At 31.0% G+C, this 22,851-nt stretch overlaps 1 protein-coding gene across 1 annotated transcript; it reads left to right on the forward strand.

Moving 5' to 3' along the window:
- The first annotated feature begins 302 nt into the window (after positions 1-302).
- On the forward strand, positions 303-22,473 carry LOC139512271 (uncharacterized). Its single transcript, XM_071299770.1, has 11 exons — positions 303-1,343; positions 9,508-9,694; positions 11,178-11,273; positions 13,048-13,209; positions 14,077-14,202; positions 14,805-15,025; positions 16,168-18,077; positions 20,001-20,146; positions 20,433-20,537; positions 21,235-21,351; positions 21,785-22,473. The coding sequence occupies exons 1-11, from the start codon at positions 760-762 to the stop codon at positions 21,821-21,823; spliced, it is 3,693 nt and encodes a 1,230-aa protein (XP_071155871.1). The 5' UTR covers positions 303-759; the 3' UTR covers positions 21,824-22,473.
- The last annotated feature ends 378 nt before the right edge of the window (positions 22,474-22,851 follow it).

The raw sequence follows: 22,851 nt of genomic DNA on the forward strand, positions 1-22,851 counted from the left end.
AAAATCTATGATGTTTAAGCTAAATCTAACGTTACACGGTTATTAAGGCTATGAATATATCAATGACTAAGTAGATCAATACACATCTTATTTTTTATGACTGAATGAACAATACGGGAATACCTGTAGATTTTAAGAGTTAATGGCTGGATTTTAAAGTTATGTTTGTAACAGTATAAATTTTATTTGCTTAACTTTTCAGTTACTATGATCACACCTGTGCGAAGCTCCGGGGTTGGGAGTAAGAACCTCACAAACATTTTTATGATTAAGACCTTTCTTGTTTGTTTAAACGTGTAGCAGACGATATTTATAGAACAGGAAAACGGTCGGCTGCTTCTTGATCAATACATGGCCATATATGAATATTCAGAGTGGGAGTCTCCTATCCCCGTGTAACTTTGGACAATCGTACCTGCACAGTGAAGAATTAATTACAGTTGAATCATATCAAGAGCACATTTAGACTTTTATTTTACTAAATGTTTTCGGGCATGGGTGTTGTAACACGTGACAACAGAAACCAATCCTGAATCGTTTGATAAATTACTACTGTTTTCAACATAATATATATATGGAAGTGAACGTATTAATTTGATGTTGTTTATCGTCGAATGACAGCGCTTTGTAGGTAGTTACAACGGCTAGAAGGCTCTTCCCATTCATATATAAGGAGACTGACTTCATCAATCGGTCCTTTCACTTTCAATTTTCGCTTCAGCTAATAGAGAGAAGTTTAGTGTGCAATAACCTTCCAAGATGTCTAAGTCTAGCGAGAGGATTACTGAGAAGAGGACAGTGATAACATCCTCGTCTTCTGCCTATGATGATGGCGATGACTCTATTTACTATAAGTCTGGAATACAACCTCGACAGTCTACCGTAGTTTCTCGTTCTTCAGTTGGAGGACCTAGTATGAGATCTAGTATTGGAGGTGGTGGCAGCGGTGGTACCGTTTACTCGCGTACTGTTGAATATGGAATCGGTCGATCATCTGGAATGCAGGGTCTTAGTCCAGGAGGCTATGAAAAAGTATCGAACTCCGGAGTTCAGACCGTTAAATCAAGCCGAGAGAAGGAGAAGAAAGATATGCAAGATCTAAATGAGCGATTTGCAAATTATATCGAAAAAGTGAGATTCTTGGAAGCCCAAAATAGGAAGTTAGCATCTGAATTAGAAAACTTGAAAACAAAATGGGGAAAAGAAACAAGTGCTATCAAATCTATGTACGAACAGGAATTAGCAGAAGCCAGAAAGTTAATAGACGATTTAACAAGAGACAAGAACAAATTAGAAATCCAAAACAGCAGTTTACAAGAAGATATGAACAATTTGAGGCGACAGTAAGTACTATTCTAAACTTTTATATGATCCATGTTTATGAATAGATCCTATAGTCTTTATTGTGATCAGTTATTTAACATAATCTGTTATTTCACACTTTTTGCACCGGTTTAACCTGTTAAGTACAAAGGATCAACTGGTCTCTTAAACTTTAATTTGAGTTGTAAACAATAACATACAAGAAACACCAATTTAGCAATACAGCTCTTCATTTTACTTGGAATTTATGTCAGTAGGTCTTCAGGTTTTTGGCCTAAATACTTTAAAGTTTATCTTGGTCTACACTGCATATGTTTCAATAGTTAAGTCTTCCTTCGCCTACACTATGTTTATTCCTTAGGTAGTAATGCAATTTTTAAAGATAATATTCAAATAAAAAAAGATAAAACTTGTATTTCATACTTTTTAATAGTAAAATAGTTTGTGGTGAATTTTAACATTTGAGTAAATACGTACACTTGTCATGTCATTCAACAGCTGAATGATAAAAACACAATAATTACCTTGATTTGACCTGGCTACCGTTATGTTACATAATTTTGCATGTCAGCATATTTATAGAAGGAAAAGTTTACTCTGTGTTGTGACTTATGCAAATTAATATCTTTAAAAAGGTGTCTTTAAACTTAAACACTTGTAGTTTACACCATTCAAGTAGTCCAGCAACAATTAATATTATCGTGGTCATGTCACATTGTATTAGCACTGTTGTGTTCCTCGGCCGCTTCGTTTTCCATTCAATTCTTATTTACATTAGTGCATAAAGTGTGCATAATCGAATATCTACCTTTTGACGTAAAAGCCACATGGATAAAAAAAAAAGATATGTAGACTAAGAAATCATACATACATTAGTTAACTATTATAGTCAGGTGTATACACAAAATGTTAAGCTATAAATCGTCATGTTTCTTAAAAAGTACAGTACATGTAGTTCAAAAAATGCAGCTGACCTTACAAAACAGTATTTGGGTATCTTTTCAAATAATCTACCTTCAATCTTGAACTTATCGAAACTGGCTAAAGTAGTTATTGCTTAAATACAGTACGATCTTATACTTTTCATTCAAAATTTAGTATAATAGAAGTAAATTAGATCTGACTTATCCCTTTATAGGGTTATCTGTTGGCCAACTACATGAATAATAAATTACATTATATAGCAGTCTGCTGCATACACGATCTTGCTGCAACTTCTGATTTCATGCTACAATCTCGCTGGAACTTCTGCTTCTGCTACCTTGCAGACGATCGAACAAATCGTCTGACGAACTCATCACGTTCGGTACACAAGACAAAATAGATTATGGTGTAGTGACAATGTCAAACAAAATTGGCCATTAAAAGTGATTAAATGATGGACTTTACGTTTACTTACCATTTATCCTAAATCAAATTATTACCTTTTGTGTTTAATTTATCGACATCTATTTGTTAAAAGGGCAAGAAGGTCAACGACATTGGTTCAGAAAATGGTTGACATTTTTAAAATTCACTGAATAAGCGCAAGATGTAACTTCATTCAAGTTAAATGTCAATTTGTAAACGCTGCGACGATGGTTATGCAGATTCAAAGTGATACTATGCAAAGTGTTTTTATATAGTATTTTAGTACTGACGTTTAATTTATACTAGAATACATCAAAATAATAGAATGTTAGTATACGATTTGGAACGAACGCCTCATTAACTAACTTTAGGATAGTTATTTAGAATAATCACCTCACCATTGCTAAGTTATGATAGCCACTTTACAAATTTGAAAGGGATTTCAAACTCGAACAAGCCTTGTTTCACCCTCCAGTACACAAACAGGGCATTTATTTAGACATAAAATATTTACTACCCAAATATTCAGTTCTTAACAAAAGCTATACTTTATATCTGTTTATGCAACATTTCTTTTAAAATTGATACATAAGAATTAATATGAATTTTAGATCTGATGATCTAGAACAAAAAGATATGAAACATTTCAATAAGCTTATTAACTTTCTTTCTTTATTAGGATAGAAATTGAAAGATAATTTGATTTTAACGATGATTTTTCTCTGAAAGATTTTGAATATTGAAAGAAGATCTATTCATTGAATCATCGTTATATATAAATTATTATAGTTTGTCTTACATATATATAAGAATTGGGATGAACAACACAAATTAAGGAATTTCAAATTTTCAAACTAAAAGATGCAAAAGTACGGTTTTGTATACCTGTATACTTATACCCAAGGGACATATCACTTCACTTGTTTTCGTTCATGCCCGTTTGTTATTAAGATTAATGATTTACATGTATGAAAACTGGGAGGTGTTTCAATATCAAAGGTTTTACACGATTTGTCATATAAACAATCTAGTATCTGCTATCTTGCAGAATGTTTACCTGAAGGAAAAAAAGATGCATTGTCGTTTGGTATTTGTTTTATATATTTTTTAATCAAATATAATTTAATATAACAAATACTAAAAGGAAATTGGTGTTCACTTCTAAGAACACTGTCTTACAAAAGCACTTGTTATGTATATTACTAAAGAAAGATCAAACGTTAGCTTTAAATTTAGAATATTTTACAGTTTCAATTTCATAGCTGTAAATCAAAGAAGTACTCATCGCGATTCTAGTGTTTAACTTTATTATAACAAACCAAATAAATTTCAAATGTTTGTTTAGATTGTTTACTATTCTTTACTTAACTTTCGATTCTATATTTGATGAAAGCTTTGAGTTTAATTGAAATTAAATAAATACCTTTCATATAACTTTAACAAAGTAATTCAATTATAATTTGTTTCGATATACATCTAATAGGCAATCATTTCACATTAAAAGGACAAATATTGAAAGTTCTCTTTGACCGGTCAGAATTTTTATCGACAAAGAAGTATAACATAACTTGTTCCTATGACATCATTGTCATTACCAGAGCATTTCTGGACACCTGCACATGCAGTTTATATTATTTTTATTGCAACAAATGTCACATTTAATATTTTGTTGATCAAATATTGATCCGTGGCCAAAGAAATAATCACCTCTTCTAGTTTTTTATTAGGATGATTAACAGAACCCTGGTATATCGACACACATGGAAAGAGATTTCAGTCATGTTTATATATAGTTAATTTACATTTAGTTAATTCAGGCTTCTGTAAGAGTGTATGGGTTTTCTCAACAGTATCTCAAATGTAATAAAATGGCACGTAAGGGGAATGGCATGTTAGTTAGTTTGGTTGGTATATATTTTTAAGACAGCAACACAAAAACATAAAGTATAGAACACTAGACAGATGTCTATGCAACATGTTAAGCTCGAAATCTCTCAATTAAATAAAAAATGGGAATAATAAATGTTAGAAAGAAGATGTGGTATGATTGCCAATGAGACAACCCTCCACAGGAGACCAAATGACACAGAAATTAACCACTATAGTTAATTCTGCGGTCTTCCATAATTAGCAAAGCTTAAGTTTATATTTGTGTTCTAGAATATCTTAAACGTTAATGTTTTGTACTTCAGTTAGAAACAGAGACTGTGGCACAACTAATTCTTCTGTTTTTATATTAACTTACATCTTAACAAGTCTATAAAAGGTCATTTTTGTCAAGAAGGTTTTATAAAGTCTGATTTATAAGCTGCACGAAATCGCTGCTAGACAGCTTTGATTACATTCTTACCGAAATGACTACTACTATTAATCTATAGTCATGATAGTTGGCTAAGCGTTGAATATAACCGTACAACTATGCTATAAATATATAATGCTTCTAGCATTTTACAATGCAAGTTTAAGTTAAATGACAAACTAAAACATATAATTGTGTGAACATTAAGCTGTCTGTCTATTCTGTCTAAAGTAGTTTTATTATCAGAACTAAATTTTACTGAATCAGCAACATTCAGTTCATGACCGACTGGTAACTTGGAAACCCCCAGGAGTTTTTAATCTGACTTGGACTATTAATAATTCTTTCAACAAAGATGTATTGTAATTGCCTTTTAGGTAGATGTTCTATTATGCTTTGCATCTAAAAGCTTATTGTAAAAACTATACTATACATGTACGTCTCAGTTTAAATTTTTAATAATCAAGTGCTAATATTCAATTGAGATACAAACTTTTATTAGATTAAAATATGGGGTCAAATTAGTGGGAAGTAACTTTGAATTAAAAAAAAAAAAAAAAACAGAAGACCATAACCGCACATCCTATACATTGAAACTTTATATATGACCCATTACATTCTTACGAATATTCTTGCTCTTGACCATTCAAATGAATGGTACACTATATTAAATTCTTTTAAGTAAAAATTTAACCTATTAAAGTTTTTTTTTAAACTTTCTGCTAAAGGTCTTTCCCATACCAATGTTTTCTCGGCCTACATGTGAAATCTTTAAATAAATGAGTTAATAAAAACTGTCAACTCCATGTTAAATGCTCAATCTAGCCTTATAGATCAAACGAGTTTGTACCATATAATAATATGCCTAGCTACAATAAGCAGTCATATTTCCCGTTATAACTATGTGGAACAAACTGGCCTGATGTCTGACTTAGTCATTACGACCTGACGTGACATAAAGAGACCAACACAGATTATCGATAGTGCAAAGGCTGATTAAGCAGTCAAGGTCATTAAAAAGTTCCATCATCATCAATACAGACAAATTGCCAATCGGTTGAAAAGTTAAGACGGTAATGGAGTGGGGTTAATGTTTTTTTATACTCCCTATACAATTTACGACTTCCATGACTTTTTGCATTGCGTAATAACAACAGAATCAGATGTCGTCTGCTGTTGTATTATTTGAGTATTGCCATGCAGTCTTATTTATTTAAGAACTTTATGAATGTTCATAAAGACTAAATGACACATTCAAATAAACAAGCCATTTGATAAACTGTAATTACCATTTCAGTTCATTAAACACTATGCAATATATATGTATACGTCAATATTACCTCATCTTCAACGACATATCAAGACTTACATATCGATGCAGATGAAGAACGTCTGTCTAGTGTTTAACTCGTATACACTTTTAATTTACACAATGGAAACTGTAACTGTAATGAGATATACATTGTCTATATACATTTCTAACTTTTCGTATATATATATCCATAAAGCATTGATCAGAGATGAGGTCAAAGATATAAACAATAAATACCTATTTATTTAAGCTTAAGTAAATTTATATAAACGGGGGTGGGTCTACAGTTGAACATTATAACTTATCAGGTCATAGATATAAACAATGAATACTTATTTATTTAAGGTCTAGAAAATTCATATAAAAGGGGTCTACACTTGCAGTTTTTGGTGGGGTTCGTGTTGAACAGCTTTAGTTTATTACGCTGTGTTCTGTGTACTACTCTTTGTCTGTTTGCCTTTTTCTTGTTAAGCCAGTTGTCAGTTTATTTTAGACTTGTGAGTTTGAACGTTCCTCTCATGGTATCTATCGTCCGTCTTTTGCAGAATATAGTTCCATAAAAAATGATCAAATGTACCAGAAACAAAATCAATAATTAAAACGACTCTTGTTAGTGACTAAGAGACGGGCGAGGCAGACGTAGAACAAAAGTAACATTATAACACCCCAAATCTGGTCACAGGTGTTTGTTCTAATCCGTTATGCAATTGTTGGGGTAGTATAAGTATTTAAGGAATTAGGAATAGCTCCAAAGATTTAGACCAATTAAATTTGGGTTTATATCGTACAAACGACGTTTTTCAACTCATTTCTTTTTCAGAACAAACCATTTAAAAATATTTTCAAAAGAAAAATTGGTGAAACTTTTAAATGAGATTTCCTGCAAAGAGTTTATAGTTTGGTTTGTTATTGTTAATATCTCAAGCATATTCCGGACGATAACTTCTTAAATAATGGATCAAATAGGTCGCATAAGGTTAGGGAGTATGGGTCGAGCAGAACAATTTCAACACGGGACTTGGGATATCATGTTTCATATCACCCATACCTGTCCTCAAAATCTCACAGGTCTTCCATTCATTAAAATTTAAGTCTTATACTCTGATACTCTTTCTATTCACTTTCAAATGTCACTCATGAACATTAATTGCACCTGAAATATTCACATGTAGAAATATAATATTGGGCTTGCTTGTATATGAAACATTCAATCATTTTAACCTTACATTTTGTCAAAATTGGCAAACGATTGGTGCATTCACAACTTTTTTTCTCACACCCATGCAAGTAATAATAATTGATGAGTAACACCATATTTTGTTATAATATTAATATATAAGCACACGGAGGTTGAACAGGTGAAGGACTCTAATAACTTAGAATACTTATGGTGTTTTCAGTAGGCCGTAGTTGTACATTTGTAGTACACCAACCGTAAAATATTTATCATACAAACCCTTTGAAAACAAGTTTAAATTTTCAGTCACTATTAATTCATAAAACCAGAAAATCTATACTATGATTTAAAACGGCATAACTAATACGTTCGGTAGACCATACTATTTAAATCTACACTAATATAGTATATTTCACCTTGAATTATCTCATTATTAGTTTTAAACTATAATAAGTTGGTGGTTAGAAATTTACAGTAGTACGAACGAAAACTTGTGTATGCAGATTCAACATAAAGGATCGATTACAAATGAAAACTAATGTATGCAGATGTCAGATAAAGGACACATGCATGAAGATTACACAAACACCCACGCTGATATTTCAAATTTTATTATCACTTTGTCATACTTAAAGTTTGAATTATCAAAAGCCTATCATATCTTGAGTTTATCCTGCTTTTTAGCTTAAAAAGTAAAAAAAAATACATGTAACTTGACATCTGCATTGAACGCCATTTTCTCTGCATTGAGCCGACACCAGTCGCGATGAATAGATCCGTACAAATGACTACCCCGAATCAACTCCACCAGTTAAATCTAATAATACATAATATGACATTGCCAAATAAGTTAACAAATCAATATTTACATATGTTAAGAAGTATTTCATTCAAATAATCTTTTAACCAAGGATAAATGTTAAAAAGATCGAAGATCATTCATAATTTTGAACCAATTACATACAAAGTAGCTTTACTATCTATCAATGGTAGTGTAAAATAGATTGGAAAGATCCCGAGAGTCCTCCAAAACAATAACATATTATAGTCTCCTGTGTTAAGTCAGCATTTGTTAATGTTTTGCTCACCATACTTTCTTGAATGCCATCTAATTTGAAAGTAAAATTGAGAATGGAAATGGGGAATGTGTCAAAAAGACTTCAATAGGCAGATGTGAGTGCGGTTTGTGTGACGTTCATCAGAAATATATATATAAAGTTTATGGCCGTTTCAATCCACAATTAATGAATCAAAAACTCAAATTTCTGTTATATAACAAAACACAACAAAACCGTATTGACTATTTGATAGACTTGTATCGTATTGTTGTTATTCATTCTTCGCTTGACTTAACCTCAGAATTATCGCTTGTCGGAAACATGTTGAAAATACAAAATTAAACCAAGCAAAACTTGTATTGATTTTCATAACATTAATATGATGAAAAATAAGTTTTTGTTGACATTCTTTGCAATACTGCATGGTTTGGGTGATTAAAGTGATAACACTTCAAAATATTTATCAAGAAATATTTCTCTCAAAATCTGTTTTGCATTGTTAATAAAGAAACTGCAGAGAACCCACGATGCAACTGCACTTTAATCGCTGTATCATACAAAAATGTGCACGATATTCGTAGAACATAAATGTCTGTTTGTACCCTGCTTTGCCCGAATGGTAATACATGTATTACTGTTCTCGTACCAGTTCAAACTTGGAGGTTTCTTTGTGGTCCTCAAAGCAATGTTAATTTCTTTGAAAAGAAATTCAACCTTTATAAATAGAATACCAAACATTTTAACGCCGATCTTAAGTTTTTTTTCCCCTTTTGTACATGAAGCTCGTACAAATAAAGTTAAAATTTCAGACTATATGCGCGTAATGTATGAATACGCTTACTCCATATAAACAACAGTAATACTTGCCTTGTAATTGAATAATAATTTATATACACCTACATGTAAGCACTTGCTCCTCATAGAAAAGTTATGTCCGGTCTATATTTTTATTATAGAAAATTTACACTAAACATGCTTATTTTAATAGAATGGACGATTTGAAGAAATACCATGCAATTGACCAAGAACAGATAAATAAACTGAACCAACAATTATCCGATTATGAAAGCGAGATTAACATGCTCAGAAGAACCATCAGTTCACTTGAGACAGAAAGAGGAAGAGACAAAGAAAGGATCAACAAACTCCAAAGCGAGGTTGACAGATTAAGAATAGTAAGTAGAAAAAATAACGTTTGATTATTTTTTCCTTTCTTTTAAACTTTCTAGAGGGTATGTTATGATGCCACTTCAGGTGACAGAAATTATTTACCTTTCTATAGTTCTTTGTATTAACATAAAGTGTGTTCAGTTTGCGGCTCTCTCATTTTGATCAATCAAATTTACTACACGTAGGTAAGCATTTTTATGAATATATAATTAATCCAGTTTTTAAATCATTTATGCATCGAGCAAATTTGCTATCAAGATCTATAATGTACAAACACTATTTCTATAGAAGTTAAAGTTAAAGTTGATAAAGTCGATTGAGATACTACGAACAACACTTAAAAACAGATTTTACGCCGAAAAAGGAAAGAAAAAATCATAATCTTCACACAATATGTATCAAATACATTTCTATACCTCATAATTTTGTATCACAACATCTCGTACATCAATTTTTTAGTCAAGTTTTAAATTCGAGCGATAACTCACCGATATGTCTACACAAAATTACACCCCATACAAAGTCAGGAGTTGATTGAACTCGTTAACGTGCAAGAACCATCAATTTAACATTCTTAGACACGTTCCTTATTTTGTAATGTCTGGTTATCTACAATAATTTACTTTGCCATATATCTCTAAGACAATTGTATTATTATCCAGACACATCTACGCCACTTGCAGCTTTCTTATATTCTCCACCAATTACGGGGAACTGCCATTTTAGTATTCCGGAACGTCGAATTAACAATTCGTTCACGCAATTTATAACGATATTATGTAACGAATATAAAGTAATTGCAAACTGCTAAGTCGAGTATTCTTGACAATAGAACTACTAAAAGGAACAAATAATTCTGTTATATTTGTGATCAATTTAATCGAAAAATGGGAATGCAATTTTACAACAATACTTGATTATGAGTGCGCTTGATAATTCAGATTTGTTGCTTTATCCATCTGTTTCCTATATCAATAAATGATTCATGCGTTTGTAATATTTGGAACAAATTACTTTAGTATTTTTTCAATTGTCCAAATATCAACGTTCAGATCGCTATTGATTTGTGTTAGCTATTTCCTTTTCCAGAGTAGTGCATATAACATAATCAAACTTGCATTTGTTTTATTTAAATGTGGGAGAACCTCTTGACATTTAAGGGTTCCCAACATCATCTCTTATTTTCTCAACGATTTAAACAATAAGCACAAACGTGACATTGCAATCACATCTTCAAACTGAAAATATATGCTTTTGGCTTGCATTTATTTACGTACGCAGTTTGGAAATATCCCAGTTATTAAATCAGGATGTTTGATTAGAGCAATTTGATATATTAAGTAGATCAATTATTGATTAGTTGTTATAATACAAGTCAGTTGAGATTGCTGTTTAACACAATTATGTTTCAATACATCAAGAAACCTAAAGTATCCTAATACATTAAGTTATTGGTTTTAGTGCATTAACAGTTATCTTATTTTACAGGACCTGAATAATGAAACATTGAACCACTTAGATGCTGAGAACAGACGACAGACACTTGAGGAAGAGATGGAGTTCTTGAAGAAGGTCCATGAACAGGTAAAGCGAAGTGCATTAACGTGAAAAAGTTGCTGTAAATATTCAACTTGCACACTTAACTGTGGTCAAGCTTAACAAAAGGGCCTGTGATGTAAGCATTCAAAAATGTTTTGAAAGTTCGTTTTGAAAAGGAACGTTCGTGTAGTAGACCACCTCACATAATAATAATATTTCCCTTAAAGTAGTGGTTTGACACATGAACTCGATGTGTAATCCAAAAGACGGTTAAGGTGGTATTGGTGTCTTCCTCCATCTTGGATTGTAAAAAAACGGAATTAAAGGTCTAGATTTTCTATCAAGTTAGCAAAATTTGATGCAGGAATGCAGATATTTAATTTGAATTTTCATTTAAAAGAACCAATTTATAAGAATATAACTTATAAATATTAATATTTTTGCAAATATTGATTATTTTTGGTTGTTTATAAAAAAACATTTGCATTTTAAGGGGAGGTAACTTTAAAACAGTGCATTTTCTGAAGGATTCTACATGGAATTTTCCTATTTTGTATTTTAGCTGGAAAAACGTACGGTGACCCCATCTTTTTTTTGATATTCTCAAAGCATTGTTTGAAAGCTATCTTTTGCTTAAGTATTTAACAATTCTATCATTTTGTTTAGTTTCTAATCACAACATGGTGTTTTTTTTTCCTGTATAAACCATACAAAATGTGTCATTTCGTCACGTCCTGTAGCTTGAGAAAATGCGCGGTGACCTATCATTTTTATTATATTTTTCAACATAAATCAATAGATACTACGTTTTGTCAAATTATGAACAAATTCTATTATTTTTATTTTAGACTCCCATATTACCTTAACTCGGCATGAACATCTAATGAAATAAAAGTATTAACTTATGATGTGTCAATATTGTAGACAGACATACTGTTTTACAGAAGAACATGCAGACGTCATTAAATAGACAATTGTGAAGAATATACAATTTATATCACCCACATGGGGGTCTTATGTTTTATATACCCCATTACTTGCTGTTGGTAATATATATTGCCAGGTCAGCATTAAGTCAAATCAATATGCTGACACTGCATACAAACTACCCAAATATTAAACAATTCAGCAGTTTCTATATATACTGCCAAGTTATATTGAATTTGTTGATTAATATGGGATGTCTAGCTGAAACTATCCAATGGCATAATACATATGGGAGATCTGCTTTGCCTAAATAAAAAAACGAAAATAGCATGCAGATAAATAAATAACCATCTATACAATAAACGATAAATATTTTCTGACCATTTCATCCAATTTGTGTCAGAATAAGTCTGCTTTGGTTTTATAAAAAAAAGGTTTTGGATACAATTCATAATCACATCATAAATAAAGGACACAATGCAGAATAATAATCTGCACGTTGGTTCCGAACACAGCTGTGCATAACCAGGGCATTTTAGACAGACATTCAATTCTGTTTCCAATACTCAGAAAAACTGTGAACCAAATGTAACTTCAAAACCGTTTCTGTACATAAACACATTACGTAATCTTTCATTGGCAGCTTCCTATTGAGCAATTATATTCTTATTATTAACAATAGATAAACTAAACATTATAGGAAGTAGGTTGCGCTATGATATACCATAAGCATTACCTGCAAGTGTTACTTATAAAAAAAATTATTGAATATGAAATACATTGCTGTTATTGTATTGATTTTTTTCCACAACTATTATATGTACAAAGTATACGTTCGATGAATGTCTGTAAACGTTAACATAAAATTAATATAGAACATCTTCGAAAATAGGAACTCAAAGAATTGGCAGCTTTGGCATACAGAGACACCACAGAAGAAAACAGAGAATTCTGGAAGAGCGAGTTATCTCAAGCTATCCGAGATATTCAATCTGAATATGACAACAAGGTCGATCAGTTGAGAGGTGATATGGAGAGTTACTACAATCTTAAGGTGAGTATTGTAGAGCAGAATCAAGGTCAACAATGTATGTTGAAATGTGATTACAAAAAATCATTTTATGAATAGAAAAATAGGAATATCGATTCTGTTGATTCCCTTAGAGTTTTGCAGTCGCCATACCCTATCGATTTGACATATTTCTCCATAGTTGAGACATGTAAAAGATAACTATACCTAAAGTTAGTATACATATGTTTTCTTATTTAATGTGTAGCTGATTATTTTTACGAAATTGATTCGATTTTTATATGTTTGTGAGGTTTATTTTTGCGTTTTCTTGTACATAATTCGGACATTTCAATTTCTGTTAAATGTGAAATTGGACTGGAGTGAACATTCGTGTTTGTTGCTAAATTAGCAAAAATTAACTCTTTACGAGAGTAGTCGATTTTACAGGACCCAACGTCAAGAATAAGAATATATATGTCTCTACGATATCTCCAATTTAAAGTTCACAATTTAAGATGATGAAATATGACATCAACAATATATGATATATGACATCATCTATATCTGAGATATGAATTCATCAATATATGTGAAGAAGAATGTTAAAGAATTTTGCTTGATATTTTTTATTTGCTATTCTAATTCATGAGGGTACCAAAGTAACTCAATGTTGTGGGATTTCTGTAGAACGAACGATAACTCTATTTCTGCTAAGACATATCTAAAATGTTCTGCATATTTTTGGTTGGCTTTATGATACACACTAAAAGATGATCATGTGGTAATATAAATCTAAGTTAAAGTGTATAGTTGTGTTATTTCTGGAAGGGCGAAACCTTATTATACGAAAGTATATCGTTTAAAATTCAAATTTTTGTTGCCACATAATTATTTTGTTGGACATTTCAGGTCCAAGAATTCCGTACCGGTGCCACTAAACAAAACATGGAGGTTACACATGTTAAAGAAGAAAACAAGAAGTTAGTAAAGAACATTTCAGACCTGAAGGGAAGACTTGCCGATTTGGAAGGAAGAGTAAGTCATTACTAGTTATAACATATTTTATTTGTTTAAATACAAATTAGATATTACACATGCCAGACATGCTTATGATGGAGTCTTCAAGGTTTTAATTTACCTAGATTAACGTTGGCATACCAGTATATTGGTGCATGTTTGTACATTGAATAAAGAAACCCAACACAAAGACAAATAAAAGCTTTAATTCGATGAAAATGTCTGTGATCATATTACTATCTGTTAAAGTACTTTCTAGTTTAATACTTCAGCTTACTACCCGTTAAAGTACTTTCTAGTTTAACACTTCAGCTTAGTTTCTGATGATAGAAATAAACGATTATCCTTTTATAATCCGTCATTCTAGTTATAGATGTAACTATTTGACATACTGAGAGATTCTGTAGCTACCATCATTAAATATTTTTATTTCATGTTTTTCGGTCGTAAAACAAGTTTTATCTTCATTTTTGTAATTGTTTAAAAATTGTTTAAAAAAGGTGTAAACAGTGAAAATAATGTAAAATAAGCCTGAAACATTACAAATACAATACACAGTTGCCTGAAAGTTATACAAATATTTATGAGAAACTGATTCAACTAAGCATGTATTTTTCCAGAATGCCCAATTAGAATCCCAATACAACAGCTTGCTTAGAGAATATGAGAGCATACAGAGTGAACACACGATGGAGACAGTTAAACTAAAGGAAGAAATCACCAACCTTAGATCAGAAATGGAAGCAATCTTAGTCGAGTTACAGTCATTGATGGATGCTAAATTGTCACTTGAGCTTGAGATCGCCGCTTACAGAAAACTGTTGGAGAGTGAAGAAAGCAGGTTTGTTATAAACAAAAACTGTTATTTTATTGTTCCGTTAATGTCTTCTAAAAGTCAAGATAAATTTGTTTAATGATTATTTTCTTTAGTGCTCAATTATTGCACATTTGGTTCAATATAATGAGTATAAGATAATGATGAGTGTACATATCAAAGTTAATCAACGCTACTTGATAAAATTAGAAAGCAGATTGCAGCGCTTTTTGTTCTTTTTTCTTCATGTTGTCGAGTATACAAGGAAAATGAAAAGAAGGATTACCATGAACAATTTGTTTATAAGATTTGAAAACAGTAAAATACTTTGCAATATATTATCTTTCTTTAAAAAATTACATAAACAAAATTAAGAAATAAGATAAAAATGGTATAAAACTGTTTCATATTAATTTGAAAAATATATTTTTGACTTTCAAAAATAAATTACAAGATAAATCTTTTAAGTATACTAGTAGTCAATTTGATGACTTATAAGGAAAAAGAAAAGTGAATGTAAAATACTACTCCGAGTATAAAAACATTGTTAAAGTTAAGTCACAATACCAGTATCTAAATGAGAACAAAACATGTTTATTTATTACAAAAAGACGTTTTAAAGGCAAGTTTTAGCGTAAAAAAGGTTTAACAACGTCATGGAATTATTTAATTTTAAATATTGGCTTTTTAATATTGTCCATTTAATAGCATCTTTTCAAAACGTAATGGAACATTTTGTTTATCATTAAATGATAGTATTCTCTTTAGATACATGATCAACTGTACTATTCTTTTACACATGAATAACCCGTAGATATTGTGATGCTTTGTTTTATGTATAAGATGTTTTACAGTGACCTGTTTAATAGGTAAAAACTCTTTGCACTCGCACTAACCAAACTCTGCCTAATGATTTTTCAACCTAATGATTTTTCAAAAGGTGACGGTATTTTCAAGAATTTGCTTTTCAATTGATATATCACTGCAAATGAGCAAAATGATTTCTTTAAATTATCAATAAGTACCTGTTTTACGTACCAGGCACATAACTTAATCATATGAAAAGATAATAATATTAATTTTTGTTTTATATATACCTGATCTAATTACTATTTGTAATGACAAGTGGTTGTTCAATTTTATTGCTGCATTTGGATTTAAAATATCAGAGTGGAACGGTTACGACGACTTGGAATAAATGTTAATAATATCAGAAGTGTTTTTCGTGGCTCACCAGTAAACTATAAACCAGAACCGTCTTACGAATATAGCACCGGTGTTTCTGCTGACGATGAACAGACCGAAAGGGACATAACTCCAGACGATGAAATTCCACCTGCTATTGGAACAACAATGAATGATGGAATGGGATCGAAATTAAATGAACCGGAAGTAGAACAGAAATCGTATAGCGACCAAGAAACAGTTAAATGCATTACACCAGAGGAGACGCTTGAACCTAACGAAATGTCCAAACAAGAATATCCAACAGAAAGTTCAAAATGTACAACTGATGGGGAATGTGTGGAACCAGAAGACAAAACGTCAAAAGAATCTAAAGTTGAAAGTATAGAGTCCCCCTTGGATCATCAGAGACAGCAAGATAATGAAATTCGTACCGACATTTCTGTGAAAAGTACAAATGATGACGAACGTGAGATACTAGAAGACAAAAAGGAAACAGAATCTAAAGTTAAAATTGTAGAGTCCCCTTTGGATCATCAGAGTCAGCAGGAAAATGAAATTCGTACGGAAATTTCCGAGAAAAATACAAAAGATGATGAAAGTGAGATATTAGAAGACAAAAAGGAAATAGAATCTAAAGTTGAAATTTTAGAGTCCCCTTTTAACCAGAAGAGTCAAGAACATGAAATTCGCACTGAAATTTTGGTAAAAGGTACAAATGATGCCGAATGTGATAGATTAGACGACAAAAAGGAAATAGAATCTAAACTTGAAAGCTTAGAGTCCCCTTTAGATCACAAAGAAAAACAAATTTGTACGGAAAGTTCTGGGAAAGACGTAGAGGATGGTGATTCAATTAACAAACAATCTGAGTCAGAGATTAAACAGCCCGATCAAATAGTTAATGATGAGGTTATGAACGATGATATGCCTGAAGAAAAACAGTCGGTAACTGATGATAAAACTTCCGACAAAACTGACGACAGTAAAGTTGTTGTACAAACTGCCAAGGATTATGTATCAGCAGATCCAAAGCCACAGGAAACCAAAATAGATCCCGTTCTAAGTAAGAAATCGGACGAAGTTGAACTAGAAACCACTGATAATTCGGTAACATACAAAACAAATGACAATATCATTGAAAATCCAAATAATGAAGTCGGTACTTATGATTTGAGTAAAAGTCCCGATGCGTCTTCAAAGGAAACAGTAGAAACACGAAATAATGAAAAGGTCGGTTGCGATGGTGATACAAAAGGACAGTCTGATGATTGTACTGTTGCTGTTAAAGCTTCTCCTGGTGAGATTGATGTTGATAAAAAAGTACAATTTGATGACATATCAAAACAGAATAAAATGGATGACACAAAACAAATCAATGTAGATGAAACTATCAATAACGAAAGCATAGGACATGATGTTGTTTTAAGCAATGATGTCTCTTCTCATGATGAACAGGGAACAGAAGCCAGTACAACCATAGAACATAAAAATCTAGAACAAACAGCAGATGCAGTTGATATAAAACAGGAAGGAAAAATCAATGATGGAATTGAAATTCAGGATCAGACCGAGCAAATTAAAGATCAAAACGAGGAACCAAAAAGCAACATATTAAATAAGCCACAAGAACTAGGACAAAGTATAGATGAAAACGATGTTCATGAAATCGATGAGATAAAATCAAATCATTCAGAAATAAGCAGTGCTAACCAAAATCAAGACGAGAATCAAACATCAAAATCTGAAAGCCAAACAATCGCCGAAAAAACGAGAGATATTATAGAAACATCTGGTCATGATGATAAGAAAACTGTAAATGGTGATGGACCGTTAGATGAAGACAATAATCAAAATGTGAACCAAAAGAACGATGAAATGGACAATGATGAAGGTTACTTATGCTTTATGTATACACTGTTTTGTTCACCTGCCAATTTGTCAAACTTTGATGCTGCATGTTTGTGCATTTTGTTGAGTCATTGTTCCATTTAATATTCATTGTCTTCATTCATTTTGTTCACATAACAGGTCTCATATATTAGAACGAATACGAGGAGCAAGTTATTATAGACGTTTCAACGATGAAAATTTTCCTATAGACATTATAGGTACTGTAGAGATTGAAAATCCAACCGTCCAACCGGAAGCATGTGATCCGGACGACCCACCTGATAATAATCCGGAAGGTACTTTCAGACACATTGCAATTGGTGAATGTTGTTTTCCTTTCCTTTTGTTCATTTTTACTTTTTGTTTCTTCCATACAGAGTAGGCATGAGGAATGTAATTGAACAATCCATGAACACACAAAGTAGAGGAGCAGCCCAACTTTCTGAAATGATCTCAGAATACGAAACTAAGGGCGGTTCGTAATTTTTTCACTGAATAGAGGAGCTAGTGGATCTACTAATGAATTATATCGGTCGATTTTACTAACAGTCAAATTATTCTACTGAATGCACTTGTCTATTATATTTATGGAAGATAAACATGTATATTCTCATATACAACTAATGAATTATATCGGTCTAGTTTTATTTTACTAACATACAAATAATCATATTGAATGCACGTTTCCATCATATTTTTTTTTAAATAAACGCACCTATTCTTAGTACCGTTTTAATAGTAATTTCACTTTCTAACAATTGAAATTAAGTATATTTAATTTTTCATGAAGATATAAATAAGAGTTAAATATGTGATTTTATATATTGAATTACTGGGTAATCTATGTCATCAATGAAAAATCTTTATCCAATTCCCCATCCCTCATTTTATGCCACTTTACCATGGTTGGTGGAGCTTAGGTGGTGGGTACATAAGCTTTAGCCATATAGATAGTACTATGACTAGTTTTGCTCTCTTCCATATCGGTAGATGCATGTTTACTTTCATGAATGTTACATCCGTTTAATAGTTATTTTATTTTATTGTTTTATTTTAAGAAACTTTTCATTAATCTGGAAAATTTGAAATGCTTGACACACTTTTTTTTGCAATTATAAAATGATTTCATGTATTACACATATTTTGTTTTAAACTATTATACTACTAAACATGTAACATAAATGGAAGTACTACACTCGATATAAGAAGAGGGAAGATTCTCATTTCAAACATAATTTCATTCTCATTAATCTTTTGTTCGTTGATTTTTCTAACTTCAGAGAGCTTTAGTTTGCTTCCGTGTGCTTTGATTTATTTTTACTTACATGTTTACATTTAATCAAGAACTTTGTATACACGTTTAAAAATACTTTGAATGATATTTGGAAATCTTTAAACAGTTTCATTTCATTAGACGAACTATCTCTTGTTAATATTTATGCATGTATTACATTTATACTCAGAAGCTATTATTCTACAGCTTACTATTGCGTTATGTAATAGCTTGTTTTAAGACAATTGTTTCTGCAAATTTAAACTTCTTTCCAGACGTAGTAACAATTATGATATAGCTGTTATACTCACATGTTATGCCGTTATATAGCTTTTTTAATTATATATAAGTTGCTACAATATGAGCCATAACCGTAAAAATATTTGTTAGTGTAAAATTTTAAAATATCAAGTTTAATATTCTCAAAAGTTAAATACAATGCTTTAAGTCAGTAGTATTGCATGTTTAATATTTTCAAGTCATGTTGGAGGATAACTGATTTTCATATAATCGTCATATTTGTTGTTTCAGAAGTGTTCTGTATATTTCAATGACGCTTGCGAATATTTTCCCCATAATGGCTTATTATTACTTAATATGTTAATCGTAATGAACTATGTATTAAAAGACAATGTGTGCTATTGTTTCTAGATTCCCACTCTTCCATGAAAATGATGAGGGGAGAAGTATCAGCTAAGACAACATACCAGAAAACATCGACAGGACCAGTCTCAATCGCTGAAGTACACCCAGAAGGAAAATATATCACTTTAGAAAACACCAGTGCACAAAGACGGGTAGGTTGAAAAATCTGAAAAAAGTATTAGAAACGACAATAAAAAGTAGCATTCATATTTTTCCAAAAGACAGTTGTATCTTTTTTTCCAAATTACAAAGATATTTAAAAAGTTTTCTTTACAAATCACGAATATATCAAATAAGATTTATTTTCAAATAACAAAGATATTTAATAACATAAAAATTTAAATATTTTTTTGCAATGCATTTTCTTAATGCATTGGATAATGTTTACTATCATTCAAATATTTATTGTATTGATAAGTGCTGATTATTCCCTTATAGGAGATCAATTTAGATGGCTGGAAGTTGAAACGAGAGCTTGATGGACAAAAGGAATATGTCTACACATTTAAAAACTTTATTTTGAAACCAAACAAGTCTGTTAAGGTAAGTTTAATTATTTAGTTCAGAAGAACTATTATAGTACTAAATTTAAGTATATTTACCTCAATACATTATATTATTATTTGAACTACAACAGAGGTAGTCTAAATTGGTTTATAACATGTTTGAAATAAGACATTTATCTTATAACATATCTTATATACTAAAGATATAAAAAAAAAACTATTTCAACCATAATACATTTTTTTTTCTTTTTGCAAAGAATGAAAGACTATTAATATGTATGTAGGTTTTGGAACTTCTACATTGAATAATTTGCTTGTTTGGTACCAATTTTCAATGCAGGCGAACCAACAATTTAATAATTAAAGCATGCAAGATTAAAATAAACATCGTTTATGATCAATTAAGGACAAAAATAGTTTATCGATGTTCAAATCATATAACTGGACGTTCAGGTCTCATACATGTAAAACAGGGACGAAAGATACCAGAGGGACAGTCACAGGCTGTTTTTTATTTTGCCTTTTAAACATTTTTTTTATTGAAGCTTCACTGATGATTCCTTTGTAGACGAAACGCGCGTCTGGCGCAAAAATTAAGTGTCAGTCCTAGAATCTATGATGAGTTTATCTACTCCCTTGAAATAATTGAACCCAATCCTGATCCTACAAAAGTGACATAATTTAATTCCATGTACTGACTTGAACTAATTAAAATATTTTTTGACTATTTATAGATTTTCGCACGTGGATTTGCATCTGATGCTGGAATCAACGACCTTGTCTTCCGTGATTATGAAACATGGGGTGTGGGATCAAATGTCCAAACATCACTTATCAACGAAAATAGAGAGGTAATGAACAGCTTATGATATTTTAGCTTATCATTTTTAGAATAGGAAAAGCAATAAAAAGAAAAACCAACATATTTTCACAGAATCTTTTTGTTTGGGTTGAGATCTTTCATCAGTTATGATTTATTTTGAGAATTTTTAACTTTGTTGACATGTTATAAGCGGAGATCAAAAGTTTTACATATAAGTTTTAGTGTTGATTTAACTATAATGCATATTGCATTTACTCTCGAATGTCGAACAACTTACCTGAAAGAAGGTAGTTTACCAAAGGAGATATGGGGTAGCATCAATGAGATAACATCACAAAGTCGCAAATTATCCAACATCGTATATTTGCATATTTTCAATACATTTATATTTGACAACAGTTTGATCTAAAACACATTTATATTTCAATGTATTTACTGATAAATATGCTTTTATTTTATAGGAAAAAGCAACCCACAGACAGAAAACAGCCTACAACTAAATTAAAGAACAGACTGGCGCAGTGAATAGATAATAATCTGGCTTGATTTATATTGCTTATTGAACCTTATTCAGAATTTGCTGAAAAATGTTTTGGATAAAAATATTGTAAAACTGTTCATTTTATTTGTTTAAATTTTAATTATATAGAGCAGTTGCAGCCAGTAGTAAAACAATAAAACAAGTGGAACCTAGCTTTATTTCAAGGTGTATTAGTCGCTTCTATTGAGATCAAAGGGTTTGTGATATTATGGAATGATAATGAGAGAATGTGAGGTTTATATATAAATATATATATAATGAGTGACAGAACTTTTAGAGATTTTTTTTACATTTATATACATTTGCCTTTATTTTTTAAATTTTTATGCAATTTTGTCTTTCCGTCAAAATTTTCTCAATTATTTTGTTTATATATATATATATTTCATGCTTTTGGAATATTTACTAATTGTTGTCAATGTTATGTACTAAGCTTTCTATGTTGGTCCTGGTAAAGGTACCATGTTTTGTTCACTTGAGAAAAAAAGTATGTTGTTGCTATGGTTATAGTACGCGGACGGATGAAGACGAAATTCACTATTTATATTGTAAAATTAAGATGGAGCTGTCACCAATTGTCTTGCCTTTTTAATAAATTATTCACAATTATGTTCTCGTTATTTATATACATATAGTATACGTTATAAAACACAAGGTACATTTAACAAAAGTCTATCATATGGCTAAAAATACCAGCATTAACGCAAGCACAACATCCTTAGTAATGCTAGTGGCGTGCAGCTATGATCAAAGTTCTGTTTGAAAGCATTTTAAACTCAAACGAGTCTTAACAAATTAGGTTTTACAAAATGCATAAGAGAAAGCGCTGTAAATTCAAACTTACGTGATAAAAAAACTATTTACTGATAAATACAATGACAAAAAATTTGCGAGAAGAAGCATGGTTAATACTCTACTGCCAGTATCAAACTCAAGCATGTTTGGTAGTATAAGTTTAGCCTACAGCGGGTCATACTCGGACATCTT

Source organism: Mytilus edulis, chromosome 2, assembly GCF_963676685.1.
Source record: "Mytilus edulis chromosome 2, xbMytEdul2.2, whole genome shotgun sequence".
Classification (NCBI taxonomy): domain Eukaryota; kingdom Metazoa; phylum Mollusca; class Bivalvia; order Mytilida; family Mytilidae; genus Mytilus; species Mytilus edulis.

Bases quoted from the DNA above. Each gene is read 5' to 3' on its own strand.
- LOC139512271 (XM_071299770.1), top strand. From the start codon at position 760: ATGTCTAAGTCTAGCGAGAGGATTACTGAGAAGAGGACAGTGATAACA. The intron at 1,344-9,507 runs GTAAGTACTATT...TTATTTTAATAG, and splicing joins ATGAACAATTTGAGGCGACA to AATGGACGATTTGAAGAAAT. The intron at 14,203-14,804 runs GTAAGTCATTAC...GTATTTTTCCAG, and splicing joins TTGCCGATTTGGAAGGAAGA to AATGCCCAATTAGAATCCCA.